Source organism: Hyaena hyaena, unplaced genomic scaffold, assembly GCF_003009895.1.
Source record: "Hyaena hyaena isolate Hyena2069 unplaced genomic scaffold, ASM300989v1 scaffold_652, whole genome shotgun sequence".
Classification (NCBI taxonomy): Eukaryota; Metazoa; Chordata; class Mammalia; order Carnivora; family Hyaenidae; genus Hyaena; species Hyaena hyaena.
In genome coordinates, this window is record NW_024081284.1 from 1,041,528 (window position 1) to 1,059,733 (window position 18,206).

Below are 18,206 nucleotides of genomic sequence, written 5' to 3' on the forward strand. Positions count from 1 at the left end.
TCTGACCCTCCCCTGCTCACACTGTCTCTCTCTCTCTCTCTCTCTCTCGCCGACACCGTCCATCCTTCAGGGACCCCTGGACCTGCCGGAGCCGGCCTCTGATAGGCATCCATCGTGACCGGACATTGCAGACACAGGTCAGCGGCTCTGCTCTTTTGCCAGCAGATTTAGAAACACGCCTGCAGTTCGGCTGGGATGAGGCCGCCCGTCATACGACTGAGATCTAGTTCCTCACCCGGCCCATCATACGACTGAGATCTAGTTCCTCACCCGGGCACCAGGAGATGGCCTTTCTAAGCTTTCGATCTGGAGAAGGGCACACGGAAGCCTGGGGAACAGAACTGAGAAGTACTTAGGGTAGAAATGGGAAGGTCCTGGTGACTGATTAGCTTTGCGCAAGAGGGAAGGGAAGAATAGAGAGTTACTCCCCTGTGTCAAGTGTGGGTCGTCGTCAGGGTGTGTGTGTGTGTGTGTGTGTGTGTGTGTGTATGTGTGTGTGTGTGTGTGTAATACTGCCAATAATCCAGAAAAGAAGAAAGAGCGGTTCTAGAGAAGGAAGATGATGCGTTGAAATTGGAACAGGTGGAAAAGGAGGCAACAAGGGTTTGGAAATCTGGGTGACGAGGTCCAGCGGGCCGCTGACTGGAAACAATCTCAAGCATGAGTGTCTTGCGGAACAGGACATACAGATTCTGGAGTCATTAGCGGAGACGTGGTACCAGCAGATGAGATCACCCAGGAAAGGCTGGGGAGGAAGAGTGACTTGAAAACAGACCCTGGAGGAAAACAGGAGCTTTAACTGATGCCTTGAGAAAGAGGCCCCAGAAGAATGCAGGAGAACATTCAGGAAGCAAAAAAACCCAGGGGCAGCATCACAGGAGCGGACAAAGGACTTCAGATCAAAGAGACGGACAGATCACACGCCATAAACCACCTGTGTGGTGTGCGCTTCCACGCCCAACCTACATGTTCACGACGCACAGATACAGGTATCAGGTGTCACCGAACAGGAAACAAAGGCAGTCGTTGATCAGCAAGAGATTTCAACTAACTTCATTCGGGAATGTAGGCTGAAGAGGGGCAACCGAAGACAGAGTCTGTGGAGTCCCAGAGCACATGGGAACGGGCGTCCAGACGCGCAGGGGGCAGAAGTGGGTTTCAAGGATGACCCTGAGGCCACACAGCATGACCCACATCCAAGCACCAAGCCTTTCCTCTGGCCCTATGCATTGCTCTCACTGAATACATTCAGTTCTGGGGGGAGTGCAATCGGGGGGGGTTTCCTGGTGACGTCCCAAAGCCAGGAGCTCCACACTTTGGCACTTAGGAGACTCCCAGCTGCTACGTGGCTGCTCACCTCCATAACTAAAGCTGGTGACCCCCACCCCTCAACCAAAGACAGCCCAGCTTGTGGGTCACAGGGTCTGGGATCCCGTTTCAAAACCCGAGTTCGCTTTGTGCTCGTTTGTAAATCTGGGTATTTCACATGGAAATCCAGGCTTCCGAGTTCTCTGGAATATTCCGATCGGCTGGGGCGCAGCAGGTGCCCCCCTTTCCGGCCCACCACTCACTCTCCACGTGATAGTCTGCACCAGGCTCTCCTGTTTCCTACCTGCCTTGCGCCAGCGGTGAGCACAGAAGCATGAGATCCCTGCCTTTAGGTCCAGGCGGCCAATGACAAGTCCCATGCAGTCCTGTGCAGACCTGAGAGCCCTCCACCCTCTTGGAAAACGTCTTGTTATTGGAGAGTATGGATGAACCTTTACTTCCTGAAGGCCACTTGCACGTGAAGAGAGACCAGCCCGCCGTAAGCAGTGGGGCATACCGGGAGAAGCCAAAGAGCAAGGCCCTCGGGTGTCCGCAGAGGGCGATTTGCCAGCCAGTCATGTGCTCAGCTAGACTCCCTGCAACCGGGAGGAAGGAAAGTAGTGAACGTTCAGCTCCCGCGCAGCCTTTGTTTGGCAGTGACGTAAGCAGAAAGTCTAAAAGCGAAGAAGGCTGAGACCTGGCCAGGGGCTGGAAGCAGGGAGGGGAAGTCGCAGGGTGACAGATCTGCAGGGACCCAGAGGGGCTCATCCAGACCGGAGCAGGAGGAGGCGGACTGCGGCAGCCATGCATCTAGGAGACACGGAGAGCTGGTGAGACAGGAGGTATGCTCAGGAGCTTGAAAAGCAATCAATGGTTTAAAAAAAAATGGCAGCACCAGAAGGCTCCAGGAGCACTTCCAAGGGTGGAGTAAGCAAACTTCAGCAAGTGAAATCGCCCTGACATCCTGACAGCTCAAAGCACCGAGAGCCATGTTCCAGAGCCCCAGGCGGAGGCCTGGCCGCTTCCCGGGACCTCTCACTCTGCAGCAAGCTGCCGCGCTGCCCAGCAGGGGCATCATGAGACGCTGTGGAAAAGCAACTTTCCCTTAAATAGTTTACAGGAACTTGCTAGTCAAAAAACTCCAAGGATGAATCTCCTTGAAAGCGAACAGATACCTCAACGTATAGATTTTGTAAATGCGGAAGCAACACAGAGCCTGATACGTAGACTCTAGAGCCAGACGGCAGAGGTCAGCCCTCTGCCCCACCGTTTGGTAGCTAGACAGCCTGCGGGCAAGTTCCTGAACCCGAGTGTGTTGCACTCATCCAGAAGCAGGGAATGGAGTGATATCTGTCCATAAGGCTGTTGCCGAATCAATGACCTCGTGTTTATAAAGTGCTTAGAGGTATGCGTTTGTTAAATAAAGCAATAAATGTAATAGACCCATTTTGCTTAAAACGGGTGCTAAATATAGAGTTTTCCTCTACATGAAAACCCAGTTTTTTAAAACCCAGAAAGCGAGCAGTAAGTTATTGGTTTTCCTGAAGCTTTGACCTAGGATTCTCTTTAATAGCAAGTACTTTACTAAACCTTCAAATACAAATGAGATTATTAAAACGTTGTTTAAGAACAAATCTGTTATTCAAAGGTACATTTAAACCACTACAATTATAGTAGCATGCGTTTATATGGCACATGTAGTAAGTTCAAGGGCAGACTGTATATCTTCCTAATTTACTGAATTGCCGTTATGTTACATTCATATAGAATTCAAAATTACAGTGCATACTCACGTAAATTATTAGTTATGTGACTATCACAAAGTGGAAGAGTGGGAATATGCCGCATGGAAAGACAAAAACCAAGGATTGGACACGCTAAATCACTTACTCTAAGTCTATAATCAGCAGGGATCGGGCACCAGCCTGAGCTTGAGGCTGTCTCCAAAGCAATAGCTCCTCCTTTCCTTTATGGTGTCAGGGATTTGCTCAAAACTGGGGCTCAACCAACTATGTGTTGATTTATGTTGACTTAATTCCCTTTATAGGGATGCCCACTGGGTTCACTGTGGGGAAGGAGGCGGAGGTCAAGGCTTGCAGGTGTGATGTAGCTTAAGCGGGTCAGGCTTTGGCAGGAAGCATGTAGAGAAGCCAGTCTTTGCAATGGACTCAAAAAGCAGCAAGTGTGGACTTTAGTTAATAATTATGTTTCAGTATTGCCTCCTCAGTTGTGACAACTACCACAGTAAAGGATGGTGTTAACGATCTTCTGTACTATCCTCACAATCTTTTCCATAAATCTAAAATAAAAAGTGGATTTAAAAAGGAAGGAAGAAAGGTAGACAGGGAGGAGCACTTTGCTGCTTACTTCCTCATACGGGTGTTCCCGGCTTGGTCTTTCTTTTGGAAAGGATAAATCTAGAAAGTCAACCAAATAGTCATATCCTCCAGGAAAAGGGCTGAAGTCCTCATCTGTTTCAATCATCTGTGCAAAGGGAAGAAGTATATCAATCTGGTGGTCAAGGTCTTCTAAAAATCCTAGATGGTGTAAGACCCAAATATCCTTAAATGCTAGCAATGAATTGGAGTTCGTATATTCCCTCAATCTCTCCCTGTCTTGAACGGATAACATTCAGATCCTAGCCTTCCACACAAGCAAGCTGCTTCACATCACTAACTTCAATCAAATTTACAGAGAAGATTATCATTAGCTTGAATAATGTTAGTAATGAAGCAGTAAACACCATGGTAAGTTTGCAAAGGAAGAAATGAAATGTGCAATGTTTCTCATCATCATATAGCAGCTAAATATCCATAGCTTCATGGAAAATTCCAAATATTTTCTCTTTTTCATGGTGATTGTCCAACTGAAAACAGTCATTTAGCGTTCTCCAGGTCTCTGGATTTCAAAGATAGTTTCCAAAAAAAATATCCTGGAGCTAATATAAGCACCAATGCAGTGCCTTTGAGTGACACAAAGGGTTGTGGGCACAGACCCCTTCCCGTTCCCACTCCTGTGCCCCTGAAAATCCATGTATAACTCGACTTCCCCACAACCTAACTATATAGCATGTTGACCAGAAGCCTTACCAATAACATAAAACATTAACAGATATTTTGTCTGTAATATGTATTATATACTGTATTCTTACAATAAAGTAACCTGGAGAAAAGCGTTATTAAGAGAATCCTAAGAGGGGAACCTGGGTGGTTCAGTCAGCTAAGCATCCAACTCTTGATTTTGGCTCAGGTCGTGATCTTGTGGTTCATGAGTTTGAGCCCCACACCAGGCTCTGTGCTGACAGTGTGGAGCCTGCTTGGGATTCTCTCTCCCCTCCCCTCTCTGCCTCTCCCCTGCTCTCCTTCTCAAAATAAATACAAACTACATTGAAAAAAAGAAATTCATAAGAGAATTTACGTATATACAGTACTCAATTGTTTAAAAATCTGCTTATACACGTTGCTCAAGGGTCAACCATGTTTTATTTCCCAGGGAGGACTTAAAAAAATTCTTATATCTACTTGTATTTCATTAAGGGAAGAATGCTTTGACACCTCAAAAACAGAGAGGACCTAATCTTGGAATAATGACAACTCATCCAGAGAAAAGAAAGCTGACAACTTTGTAACCATACTCCTAAGCATACTCAAACTTACTTACCACTGACCAGCAAAATCACTGTCATAGACTGGCATTGACCCCCGGGCCAGGATTTTAGGAATCCATGCCTCTAAGAATGGCAAGAATTGCCTGGTATTACCGTTCAGGGGTTGAAAGGTAAACCTGGGAACAGTCCTCACTCTGAGGATCCCCAGTCCTTGTCTCTAACAGTGAACGCTGTCTATTGCCCAATGTGCCTTCCCTAAGCTTTGCGCCACGTGCACTAAAGATAAGCCGGATAAACTACGCGTGTGAGTGGCTGGTTACCCCAGACTCTGCAATATTCCTGGCCCACTGTGGCACCCTCTTTCCCTTGCACCCCCTACCTGTTAGTATTTACTTTGCTTTTGGATACACCTTCAGCTTCGGCGACCAGGTTATAACCCAAACCACGTGGCTCATGAGCTCTGTATGTGCGTGTTGCAGCGAATATAAGCTTCAGATCTCCAGCCTAGATCTTGCGCCTCACCTTGTGGTTATCTTACCACAAGGTTACCAACTTATCTTACCACAGTTGCAGGTAAGAGGGACCTGCTTCTATATCACTTGCTACAAGTCAGGTGAATAGCACCTTCCAGTCCCCAGTGTAAACAGCTGTTTCTGTCATGCTAAACAAAACAGAACAAAACAAAACAGAACACCTCCAAACCCACAACAACACACATGGTATGAGGGAAAATAAGGCAAGCTTATTGAGAAACAAACTGGGATGCTCAAGGGGACTTCCTCTAGTTCCATAATACAAGAGAGCTGAGACATATCGCGTACCCTGACCACCAGGTTATAATCCTTAAATCCTGCCCAAGTGAAGTATTCTTTTATCCAGGATGAGTGAAGAAATATCTCATCTTCTACAGCAGCATTCAAGATGTTCAAATATGGTTCAAAGTCCCAGGAATCCTTGTAGATTTTGGTCCCCTCTGGAGGCTCTATGATGCCCTTGCTTAAAGACACAAAGATGATAGTTAGTATTATTGTGACAATGAGGGGCCCCTGGCATTGATGACTACATTATGGTTATGCAAGATGGTAGCATTAGAGATAGCCGGGGTGGGGGGGGGCAGTGAGGGAACACTCCACACCTTTTGTAACTTCTCCCTAAATATTAAAAAAAAATCAGAAATGACATTAAAATTTTAAAAAACAATCATTGGATTCCCTCTTTAGTCCTGGTAGGAAAGCTATGGAAGCTGTGTGGCCACATATATGTCCCATAAAGAGATTTCTCCCATAGGAGCGGGAAGGGTAGTGAAGGCTGATAGGAAAGCAAGCACCGCATACTTCCGGGGGGCTCCCTCCTGCACACACTGGAGCGACGGCCCCGGATGCCTGCTGAGGTGCAGAAGCCACGTTACCCGAGGTGGCTGAGTACCTGTGACACTTTCAGATGCCTTTGGCTATATAGGTGGAGAGTGGCCACTTAAAGGAAGTCACAGATGGCTGCAGGGTCTAACCTCCGGCCAAGGTGGCTGTGGGGAGGCACGTAGTCAGAGCGTGAGTGTGTAAAGGAGGGATTCCACAGGGGGAAAGGACACAAAGGTAAGAGAACAACGCGAGAAGCCACAAACAAGGAAGGCGAATGTGAGCGCGTCAATATCAACAGTCAACCAGACAGTAGCCATCAGACTGCCTGGATGATTCGCAAATGTCCCACAGAAGTTTCTCGGGGGACGCATGAGGGGTAGGGCCTGAACCCCAGCCTGCACGGAGCTCCTATGAATTGTCCGGCATGGGTGGGTTTCCAAGTCAGAATACATTTCAAAGTAAAAGTCCATGTCTGGGAGAAAAAAAGCTGGAAAACCACTGATTGGGAGCCTTTTGGTTCAAGTAGCTAAATGATGGAAGTGTTGAACATGATGTGGGGCCATATTTATGGTGTGGCTGTCTGCTCCCTGTCCTGCCCCTGCCCGCGTGGAATGGAAGCGTGGGGAAAGCAGCAGCCATGGTGGTACATAGAAGGGGCTCGACACGTCTCTGTTGAGTGTCTGAATGATTTTAGCCTAGGTTCGAGAACGAGCCGGGATATGGGGTCTCTAATAGACACTCCTACTGTACTGATCAAACCACAGCTGATACGGACAGATGGGCAAATTGATTCTGAAACCCAGTCAGCAACCTAGACGACCGAGGTCTCTGACATCCCCAGAGCTCTGTCCATCCAGGGCAAAGGGGGAGTCGCTGTGTGAGACACGGAATCCTGAACCCTAGAAATGGAACAGGAGGCGATGTGAGCAAGGGAAATCCTAGGAAGGGAAAAGGCGCCTGTCTAGTAAATATTTGGCAGGTTATCATAGGCCTGTAGGCACCACTTCTCAAAATGATGCTTTTAGTCCATCGTCCTTCCAAAGGCACAGACGCTCCAGCTTCCGTGAGAAATCACTTACAGAATCCCAAAGCTTCTAACCCGTCAGTCCGTCTCAGATCTACTCCTGCAACTCCTTGCCCGGCCTCGGTTTAAAGCCTCACTAATCTCGGGCTCCTGGCTGCCGTCTCGGCTGGAGTTATTCTCCCCGTTCACTGATTCAAAGTGTCTGCGTTCATCAAACTCACAACACGGTCGACCCCTCCCTTCGCCGGCACACGCCTTTCGGTCCGGCTGGAAGCTGGGCTCTCTCCCTCCTTTTCTCTGTTGCTCTCCCATTTGCTCCCTCTCACTCACTCCACTGGTGACCTCTTTGCCCCTGAGACCTAGCTCCAATGTCAAAGATTTCAGACTGAGCCTTTCTTGGCCACATGTCCTCCCCCACCCCCTCCTGCTCTCACAAGGCAGAGTTAAGCACTTAGATACCCAGAGTGTATGGTAATGCAATGACACAAATGCGCGTTCCCAGGCTCTACCTCGGATCTAGTGGATCAGAGTCCCTCGGGATGGAGCTCAGGGGTCTGAATTCACCCAGGTCCCTCAGGTTGTTCTATTTGGGAACTACCGCTCCAGGACACGTCTGGAGGGCAGGCCCGAGGTGACACGGAACTCTGCAAACCCCAAACGACAAAGGCTGTCAAATGCCCTCTGGTAATTAATACCAGAGTAATTAAAAACTTCTCTTACCCTTGATTTGGAGAATAAAAATGGCTTTTCTCCTAGAGGCACTAGGAGATCTGAAAACACTCGAAGCAGGAAGGGACCAGAACAGTTTTGCATTTTAAAAAGGTTACTCTGGCAGCGATGTGGAGTGGGGGCTTGCAAACCTTTTCCCTACGATCCCTGTAAGAATTAACATTTTATATCAGGACCCTCCCTGGGGGTCCACCAAGGGTACCTCTGGAACCAGAGTTTCCTGGAATAATACTCTCCCTTTATTCCGGCAATGTACTCAGGTATACCCTATTCTGTTTGATTTCATTTTTTAGAAATGCAGGTCGGAATCAATGTCGTTGATTTTATGATGCACCAAAATCCACCACGGATTTTGACCAGCAGATTGGGACCGGCTGGCATAGAGGACGGATCAAGGGAGAACAGGGATGCAGGCGCAGACAAGTCAGGGCCACCGTGGAAATCTAGGCTAAAGACTGTGAGAAGCTGAATTAAGGCCGTGGCAGAAAAGGCTGGAGGCAAGCGATGGATTGATGGGGGGTTTGCGGAGGCGAATGGAATGGAATGGACCTGCTTCAGCAACTGGTTTCACACAGTAAGTCAGCAAAAGGTCAGAATTACTAAGCCCTGACTTTGCAGGGGTGAGGCTGGGAGCAGGTGTGCCCTTTTGGTTAACTGTGTGCTTCGCTCTCTGACCCACCCAGTCAGTTTCTAAATTAGGGTGAGGAACTTACAGTTTCATTTGGCTCAAGACTAGTGTTTATAAAAACACAGGTCTGCGACATCGATGTTAACTTTTCTCAAACTGCACTCCCGATGCGCTGAACCTTGTTCAGATGTGCTCTCTGTGGGACAGGCGGTGGCGTAACGTTTATGCTGATATGAAAGCCAACTCTCATGTTTATTGCTTTTTACTTCTTTAAGGCAACTTCTTTTTGAGCCTATCCATGGTCCATGATAGGAAAAAACACCTTGACCATCATCCTCAAATAAGGTTCTGAGACTATGAAAACATTTGGGTATTTGTTACGTTGCATGAGAAACGTAGGAGAACACTCAGTCCTTCCCCTTAGATCTGAAAGGTACTTATTTAACAGTTTATTTAAACAGTAAGACTTCCATTTTTAAAGGTGACATGTGGAACTGATTGCATAAGAAACTCAGCATGCCAGTCAGCAAAGACTTAATACTCGTACAAATAAGGACCTGCCAAAAAGGCCATGGGTGTGCCCTTGATATTTTCATAAAGTTGAAAAAAATTTGTAAACCATCTTTAGTCTCTATGAAGACTGAAACCAAACCTGTCCGTCGGGTCCGTTAGCATCCGACTCAGATCAAGAGTGGCTCCGGGCCGTGGGGTCCACGTGACCACATCGGAGTTTTTCCTGATGAGACTGTTAAGTTCATTTGGATCATTTTTGATGTTTGTTTCCTTAATATACCTGAAAATAAGAACATGTTTCTGTGAGAAAGCAATTAATTCTTAGATTCACAGTCTGAGTAGTACAATGCTAGAATTTTTTTTCCTCTTATTCCCACTTCCCAATAACTCACCCCATGAAAAAATAAAGACTATACCTGGCCTCATGTCCCTGATTAGGGAAGAATTATTAGTCCAAGAAGTTGTATTTATACTTCGTTTTTAAGTATAATCATATGGTGATTGGAATTAAAGTTTGGTTTTCTTAAAATTTTTTTATTATTAGTTTTTTTACAGATAGTTTATTGTCAGGTTGATTTCCATATAACACCCGGGGCTCATCCCCACAAGTGCCCTCCTCCATGCCCATCTCCTCCCTTCCCCCCACACCCATGAGTCCTCAGTTTTTGTCAGCATTCAAGAGTCTCTCATGGTTTGCCTCTCTCCCTCTCCCCCACCATTTCCCCCCTTCTTCTCCCCCTTGTTCCTCCGTCAAGTTCCTCCTAATCCTCCTATACGTGCAAACATATGATATTTGTCCTTCTCTGCCTATTTCGCTCAGCATAACACCCTCAAGGTCCATCCATGTTGCTACACAGGCCAGATTTCATTCTTTCTCACTGCCATGTAGTATTCCATGGTATAGATAAACGACATCTTCCTTATCCATTCATCTGTGGATGGACACTTAGGCTCTTTCTATGTTTTAGCTATTGTGGAGAGTGCTGCTATGAACATTGGGGTTAAAGTTAGATGTAAAATGACTGACTATTTTTAATAGGTGGGAATAGCACATGCTTGTATTTAATATTAATTAAATGTACAGATGACTAAATATTATTCAGTAGGAATAATACTAAGCACCAAACATGAACTAGTTGATTTTATCTTCACAGTGCTCTAACGGATAGCTACCATTCATTCTCTCATTGTAGACAGAAGGGGACAAAAGCTTTAAAAGCCTGGGTGACTCCCTGAGGTCACCCCACTGGATGGCAGTGCCCGCCCAGCTGTCCACCACACCACACAGCCAGGAGGCCACGGGAAGGAACTTCTCTCCAGTTTGGGAGCCACATCTGAAAAGTCACCGCTTCTGTTACATGAGGTTATAAGAGAGAAGACAGCCATCTACGAACGAGGAAACCAGCCCTCAGTAGACACTGAATCTGTACCTTGATGTTGGACTTTCCAGCCTCCTGAGAAATGAATCTCTGTTGTTTATAAGCCAAGATAAATAAATACATTAAAAATAAAAGTCCACTCAAAACCAGGAAAAATCTACATATTATAAAAGAGTACATACATATTCAGTCATAGCCCTTCCTGAGACCTAGTTTCTAACTGTGCTACTGATCAGAGCTGAGCATCTCCCAAATTTAATTCCAGACTACAGTCTTTCTGGAAGTCACCATTTCAGTGTCATATGGGAAGGTGGTGGTGGGACAGAAAAGGAAAGATCCAGAGAAAAAGGATTTGTCACTGTGTTTCACCTAACATGGGTTATATAGACAGACATTTCTATTAAAGGAATTTAACCTTCTTGAGCTACAACCTGGTCACCTACACTGGATACAGAATTTTAGCCAGACAATTACAAAACATATGTAAACGCTTGGATTCCTACAACACCAGGGCGACTTGCATTACTTATGACCCTGGAATCCCTTCTACAGATGTGAGTGAAGATGTCACTCCCCCCACAGATGTGAGTAGCTCATCCCTTCCTCCAGGCGTTAATGACCTCTGGTGGCACAGAACTCAATTTGAAGCAGTTGCCACCATTCTGTCTCATCTTCTTACCACCTCTAGTCTCAGGATGGTTCTCTAACTGGTCTCATTTCCAAACCACGATACTGTCAGATTACTCTTCCTAAAACATAATGTGTAGTGCTCACAAAATTCTGTCACCTCCTGATGCTTCTCTTTCTCCCTCTCTAAAATAATAATAAAATCATTACCCAGATGCTGCCCTCTGAGGGGTGCCGCGAGTGCCGAAAGCAACATTTGCCCATTACTTACACACCAAAGAGTGGCTTGCAATTACCTTAAAAGGCAGTATGTTAAGAAGCCAAGTGTCCTCTAATCAAGTACCCATGACATCAGGTTCTTCTCCAAGTTCTTGGAGTTGAATCTCCGTAACACCCTTTGAGTCTGAATTCCCTTCTCACTCCCCACTGTCGCTCATCATCCCCGCCTAGGTTACTGTAATGGTTCTCAAGCTGCTCTCCAGGATCAATATTTCCCTTTCCCTTCCCACCACACAGACACACAACCTAACCTCCCCCTTCTGATCACGTCCCTGTTCCTCAGCAGACTCATCTATTGGGCTCCTCATGCCTTCAAGATAAAAGCCCCAGCCACGGGCCGTGGCACGCACAAGGCTGTTCACTGTGCGGCTTCCTTGTTTCTCCCATGCACACCTCATGCAGCTTCCTCAGTGCCCTATACTCAGCTGTGCTCTGTCATCTCAGCATCTCTTTTTTCCTGTCAGTGTCTACTCATACTTCAAAACTGACCTTCACCATCTCACCCGGTAGTCATTTTCTGGCCCCCACTGCCTCCAGAACACATGGTGTCCTAATGCCTTTCGTGCTGTATTAGAATGGTTCTTTGCTTCCAGGAGACTATCACTCTGAACACAATCATTTCATCTCTGCTTTTTCAGTACCTAGACCAGTGCTGCTAAGTAAATGATAAATGAATGCATAATGAACAGCCCTGATCAAAAGAAATGATTTTTTTCATCTTAGGTCAGTCTTTCCAGAAAGGCTAGAAAGATATGAGGTCACTAAATAATTCAACAAGAAGGTGGAAAGAACAAAAATCCATCTGCAATAGGACATATTACATGATTAAACACAGGCTGATAGGTCATCTCAGAACATAGAATGTTAAAGTGAGAACAGTTGTGTTTTAATGATGAACTAGAGAATGAAGCCTAGAGAAGTCAAACGATCGCTTCTAATGAACGATAGAGGGAAAACCTAAATTCCTCGTACAAGATTTCTTCCATGCTACTGCACTGCCTGTAATGGATGAGAAATCATGGCCCATTCCTACAAGATTACTGTTATTAAAACTGATCTTGAGGACTAGTTTCTTTATCATCCAATAATTTACAATAAATTTATAATTCTTTAATAGCCAACAAATTGGTACAATGACACACGTACTGCCTGTCTGCACATGTGTGCCTTTTGTTCACAGAACACTCCCGGTAGGGATCATAAAGAGGCTCACTGTGAAGCAGACAGTACTGGTAGTTGCTCATTAAAACAATATTGCAGTTAGAGCTGAGTCACTGCATGTACTAAGGATAAAATAAGTTTTGTATATTATTACAGAATCTTATAAAGGCAAAATTAAACTATAAGATCTTAACATTTAAAATACTAAAACTGTGCTTCCAATATGACAGAATGGGTAAATTATATATACATACATATATTGTTTTCCCAAGGGGCTATGAATGCCATAAGTAGTGCGGCCTGACTATATCACAAGTATGACTCAAACATGTGATCTTGAACTACCGTGGCTGAAGGTGTTAGGAGTAACTATTTGCTTCTGCTGTTGTTGTGTTTTAATTTAAAAAAATCAATTACATTCAGTACTTTTACTTTTTGAGAATGGCTCTGTGAATTTTAACACATGTACAGATTTGTGCAATCACCGCTGCCATCAGTACACAGAGTGGTCTGATCACCCCTCGGAACTCTCTCTGTTTCAGTCAAACCCTCCCCCAGTCCATCCACTGGCCACCGCTGATCTGTTCTCCACCCCTAGAGTTTTGCCTTTTCCTGAACGCCATATCAATAGAATCATACAAGATGTCATCTTTTGAAGCTGACTTTCTTTACTTAGTATAATGCCTTTGAGATTCATCCATGTTGCTGTATGTTATCAATCTTTATTTTGTAGTGTATTCTATGATGTAGAGATATCGTGGTTTCTTTAGCCACTCACTTGTGAATATTTAAGTTGACTTCGTAATCATGAATAGAGCTGCTATTAATATCTGTGTACAGTTTTTGTGTGAATAAAAGTTTCATTTCTTTAGGGCAAATATCCAGGAATGGAATTTCTGGGTCATATGATACATGCATGTTTAAAGAAAGAGCCAAACTGTTTTCCAGAAGGCTGTGCCATTTTGACTTCCTAACAGCCATCTGTGAAGGTCCTGTTGCTCTGCATCCTTAACATAACAGGTTATTGTCAATTTTGAAAACTTTGTTATCTCACTGTGGTTTTAATTTGTATTTCCTAATGGCTAATGATATAAGGACATCATTTCTTAAGTTGATTTGCATCTATATATCTTCTTTGATGCAGTATCTGTTCAAATGTTTTGCCCATGTATTACCATGTATTACTGAGTTGTTTCCTGACATTGAGTTTTGAGAGTTCATTACAGATTTTGGACACAAGTTGTTAGTCAGATATTTGACTTGCAAATATTTACTCATGATCTTTTGTGTGTCTTTCTATCCCCTTACCAGTGTCTTTCATAGAGAAAAAAATTAATTTTGATAAAGTCCAATATATTATTCTCCATGGATTGTATTTTTGCTGTTATATATGAGAAGTCTTTGCCTAACCCAAAGTCATGAAGAATTTCTGTCTTTTCCTCTAAAAGTTTTATAGTTTTACATTTATATTTAGATCTATGATATACTTTGACCTGTTTCTTTGGTATACAATGTGGGGTCTTAATTGAGATTCATTTTTTGCATACGAATTTCCAATTATTTTATTAATATTTATTGAAAACTATCTCTTTTCTGTTGAATTGTGTTTGCATCTTTGTCAAAAATCAATCGGTTATATTTGTGTGGATCTATGTCTGGACTCTCTACTCTGCTCCACTGATCCACGTGCTTATCCCTTCATCAGTATCATGCTATCTTGATTACTGTAGCTTTACAGCAAGTCTTAAAATTGGGTAGTATGACCTCTCCAAATTTATTCTTTTTCAAAATTGTTTTGGGTATTCTAGTTCCTTTGCTTTTCCTTATAAATTTTATAGTTAGGTTGTCTGCAAGTACAAACAATCCTGTCAGGATTTTGATGGCTACTATATTGAATGTACAGATTTATTTAGAGATAATTAAATATTGACTATAACACCACACTCTTAACCAATAAATCAGAAAGTTACAAGGTAAATGAGAAAATACTTAGTGATAAAGTGAAAATAAAAATACAACCTACAGTGGGGAGGGGCCAGGATGGCAGAACAGCATGGAAGTTTTTTTGTGTCTTGAGACACAACACTAAACTATCAACACTAAACTATCCTGCACACCAGTAAAGAAATCGAATTAATAATAAAAAATCTCCCAAAAACCAAGAGTCCAGGTCTAGATGGCTTTTCAGGGGAATTCTACCAAACATTTAAAGAAGAGTGAACTCCTATTCTTTTGAAGCTGTTCCAAAAAATAGAAATGGAAGGAAAACTTCCTAACTCTTTCTACAAAGCCAGCATTACCTTGATTCCAAAACCAGACAAAGACTCCACTAAAAAGGAGAACTATAGACCAATTTCCCTGATGAACATGGATGCAAAAATCCTCAACAAGATACTAGCTAATCAGATCCAACAATACATTAAAGAATTATTCACCATAACCAAGTGGGATTTATACCTGGGATGCAGGGGTATTTCAATATTCGCAAAACAATCAATGTGATACATCACATCAATAAAAGAAAGGACAAGAACCACATGATCCTCTCAACAGATGCAGAGAAAGCATTTGACAAAATACAGCATCCTTTCTTGATAAAAACCCTCAAGAAAGTAGGGACAGAAGGATCACACCTCAAGATCATAAAAGCCATATATGAAAGACCCAATGCTAATATCATCCTCAAAGGGGAAAAACTGAGAGCTTGTCTTCTAAGGTCAGGAACAAGACAGGGATGTCCACTCTTGCCACTGTTATTCAACATAGTATTGGAAGGCTTAGCATCAGCAATCAGACAACACAAAGAAATAAAAGGCATCCAAGTCGGCCAGGAGGAGGTCAAACTTTCACTATTTGCAGATGACATGATACTCTATATGGAAAACCCAAAAGATTATACAAAAAAAACTGCTAGAACTGACACATGAATTCAGCAAAGTCACAGGATATAAAATCAATGCACAGAAATTGGTTGCATTCCTATACACCTATAATGAAGCAACAGAAAGAGAAATCAGGGAATTGATCCCATTTACAATAGCAACGAAAACCATAAAATACCTAGGAATAAATCTAACTGAAGAGGTGAAAAATCTATACACTGAAAACTATAGAAAGCTTTTGAAAGAAATTGAAGAAGACACACACAAAAAAATGGAAAAATATTCCATGCTCCTGGATAGGAAGAACAAATATTGTTAAAATATCATTACTACCCAAAGCAATCTACATATTCAATGTAATCTCTATCAAAATAATGCCAGCATTCTTCACAGAGATAGAAGAAAAACAATCCTAAAATTTGTATGGAACCAGAAAAGACCCCAATTAACCAAAGCAATCTTGAAAAATAAAACCAAAGCAGGAGGCATCACAATCCCAGACTTTAAGCTGTATTACAAAGGTGTAATCATTAAGACAGTATGGTAATGGCACAAAAACAGACACCCAGATCAATAGAACAGAATAGAGAACCCAGAAATGGATCCACAAATGTATGGCCAACTAATCTTGACAAAGCAGGAAAGAATATCCAATGGAATAAATACAGTCTCTTCAGCAAGTGGTGCTGGGAAAACTGGACACTTTCTTACACCAGACACAAAAATAAACCCAAAATGGATGAAAGACTTAAATGTAAGATAGGAAGCCATCAAAATCCTTGAGGAGAAAGCTGGTAAAAACCTCTCTGACCTTGGTCGCAGCAAATTCTTATTCAACACGTCTCCAGAGGCAAGGAAAACAAAAGCAAAAATGAACTATTGAGACCTCATCAAAATAAAAAGTTTCTGCACAGGGAAGGAAACATTCAAAAAACTAAAAGGCAACTGATGGAATGGGAGAAGGTATTTGCAAACAACATATCAGATAAAGGGTTAGTATTCAAAATCTATAGAGAACTTATCAAACTCACCCAAAAAAACAAATAATCCAGTGAAGAAATGGGCCCAAGACATGAATAGACACTTCTCCAAAGAAGACATCCAACTGACACATGAAAAAATGCTTAACATCACTCATCATCACAGAAATACAATTTGAAATCACCATGAGATACCACTTCAAACCTGTCAGAATTCCTAACATTAACAACTCAGGCAACAACAGATGTTGGTGAGGATGCGGAGAAAGAGGGTGTCTTTTGCGCTGCTGGTGGGAGTGTAAACTGATGCAGCGACTCTGGAAAACAGTATGGAGGCTCCTCAAAATATTAAAAATAGAACTACCCTATGACCCAGCAATTGCATTACTGGGCATTTATCCCAGAGATACAGGTGTGCTCTTTTGAAAGGACACATATACCTCAATGTTTATAGCAGCACTATCAACAATAGCCAAAGTATGGAAAGAGCCAAATGTCCATCAAGGGATGAATGGATAAAGAAGGTGTGGTATGTGGGTATATATACATACGTATATATACATACGTATATATACATACGTATATATACATACATATATACAGACACATACATACACACACCATGGAGTATTACTTGGTAATCAGAAAGAATGAAATCTTGCCATTTGCAACTACATGGATAGAACTAGAGGGTATTATGCTAAGCGGAATTAGCCAGTCAGAGAAAGACAAATATCATATGACTTCACTCATATGAGGACTGTAAGACACAAAACCGATGAGCATAAGGGAAAGGAAGCAAAAATAATATAAAAACAGGAGAGGGACAAAAGATAAGAGACTCTTAAGTATGTAAATCAAACAGAGGGTTACCGGAGGGGTTGTGGGAGGGGGGATGGGCTAAAAGGGTAAGGGGCTTTAAAGCATCTACTCCTGAAATCATCGTTGCACTATAAGCTAACTAAATTGGATGTAAATTAAATAATTTTTTAAATACAATATACAAAACCCATGAAATGTAGTAAAGGCCATGCCCAGAGGAAAACTTATAGCTCTAACATCTACATTAAAAAAGATCAGTAGAGAGAATCAATGGAACCAAAATTTGGTTCTTCGAAAAGATCAACAAAACTGACAAATCTTTATTAGACAAAGAAGAAAAGAAGACACAGCTAATTGAAATCATAAAGAGGCGACATTACTACTGACCTTATAGAAATAGAAAGAACTATAACACTATGAACAACTGTACACAACAAATTAAATAACTTAGGTGAAATGGACAAATCCCTAGGAACACACAAATTGTTTAAGCCAACTCCAGAATAAAATAGAAAACATCATCATTCTCAAACTCTCCCCTAAACACCTCCTAATTCATTCTTGGAGGCCAGCATTTCCCTGATACCAAAGCCAGGTAAGGTGAAGGGATTAAAACTTCATCTGTAAAATAAATAAGTCATGAAGCTGAGAAAGAAGTACAGCGTAGGTAATATAGTCAATAATATCATAATAATGTCGTATGGTGACAGATGGTAACTACACTTATCTTGGTGAGCACAGAGCGATGTATAGAATTATCAAATCACTATGTTGTACACCTGAAACTAATACAACATATGTCGACTTTTTAAAAATATAAAAATTTAAAAAGACGTTACAACAAAAGAAAATTACAGACCGAAGTCCCTTATGAACACAGATGCAAAAATCCTCAACAAAATACCAGCA

At 42.8% G+C, this 18,206-nt stretch overlaps 1 protein-coding gene across 2 annotated transcripts in view; it reads right to left on the reverse strand.

Moving 5' to 3' along the window:
- LOC120219835 (cytidine monophosphate-N-acetylneuraminic acid hydroxylase) overlaps window positions 1-18,206 on the reverse strand; it is a 72,413-nt gene that overhangs the window by 7,442 nt on the left and 46,765 nt on the right. The window contains exons 10-12 of one of the 2 annotated variants that reach the window (XM_039216714.1): window positions 9,307-9,447; window positions 5,737-5,911; window positions 3,676-3,792 (exon numbers count right to left, since the gene is read on the reverse strand). In XM_039216714.1, the coding sequence (XP_039072645.1) occupies window positions 3,676-3,792; window positions 5,737-5,911; window positions 9,307-9,447 (433 nt within the window). The remainder of the gene's footprint in view (window positions 1-3,675; window positions 3,793-5,736; window positions 5,912-9,306; window positions 9,448-18,206) is intronic. The other variant, XM_039216715.1, reaches the window with a different exon arrangement.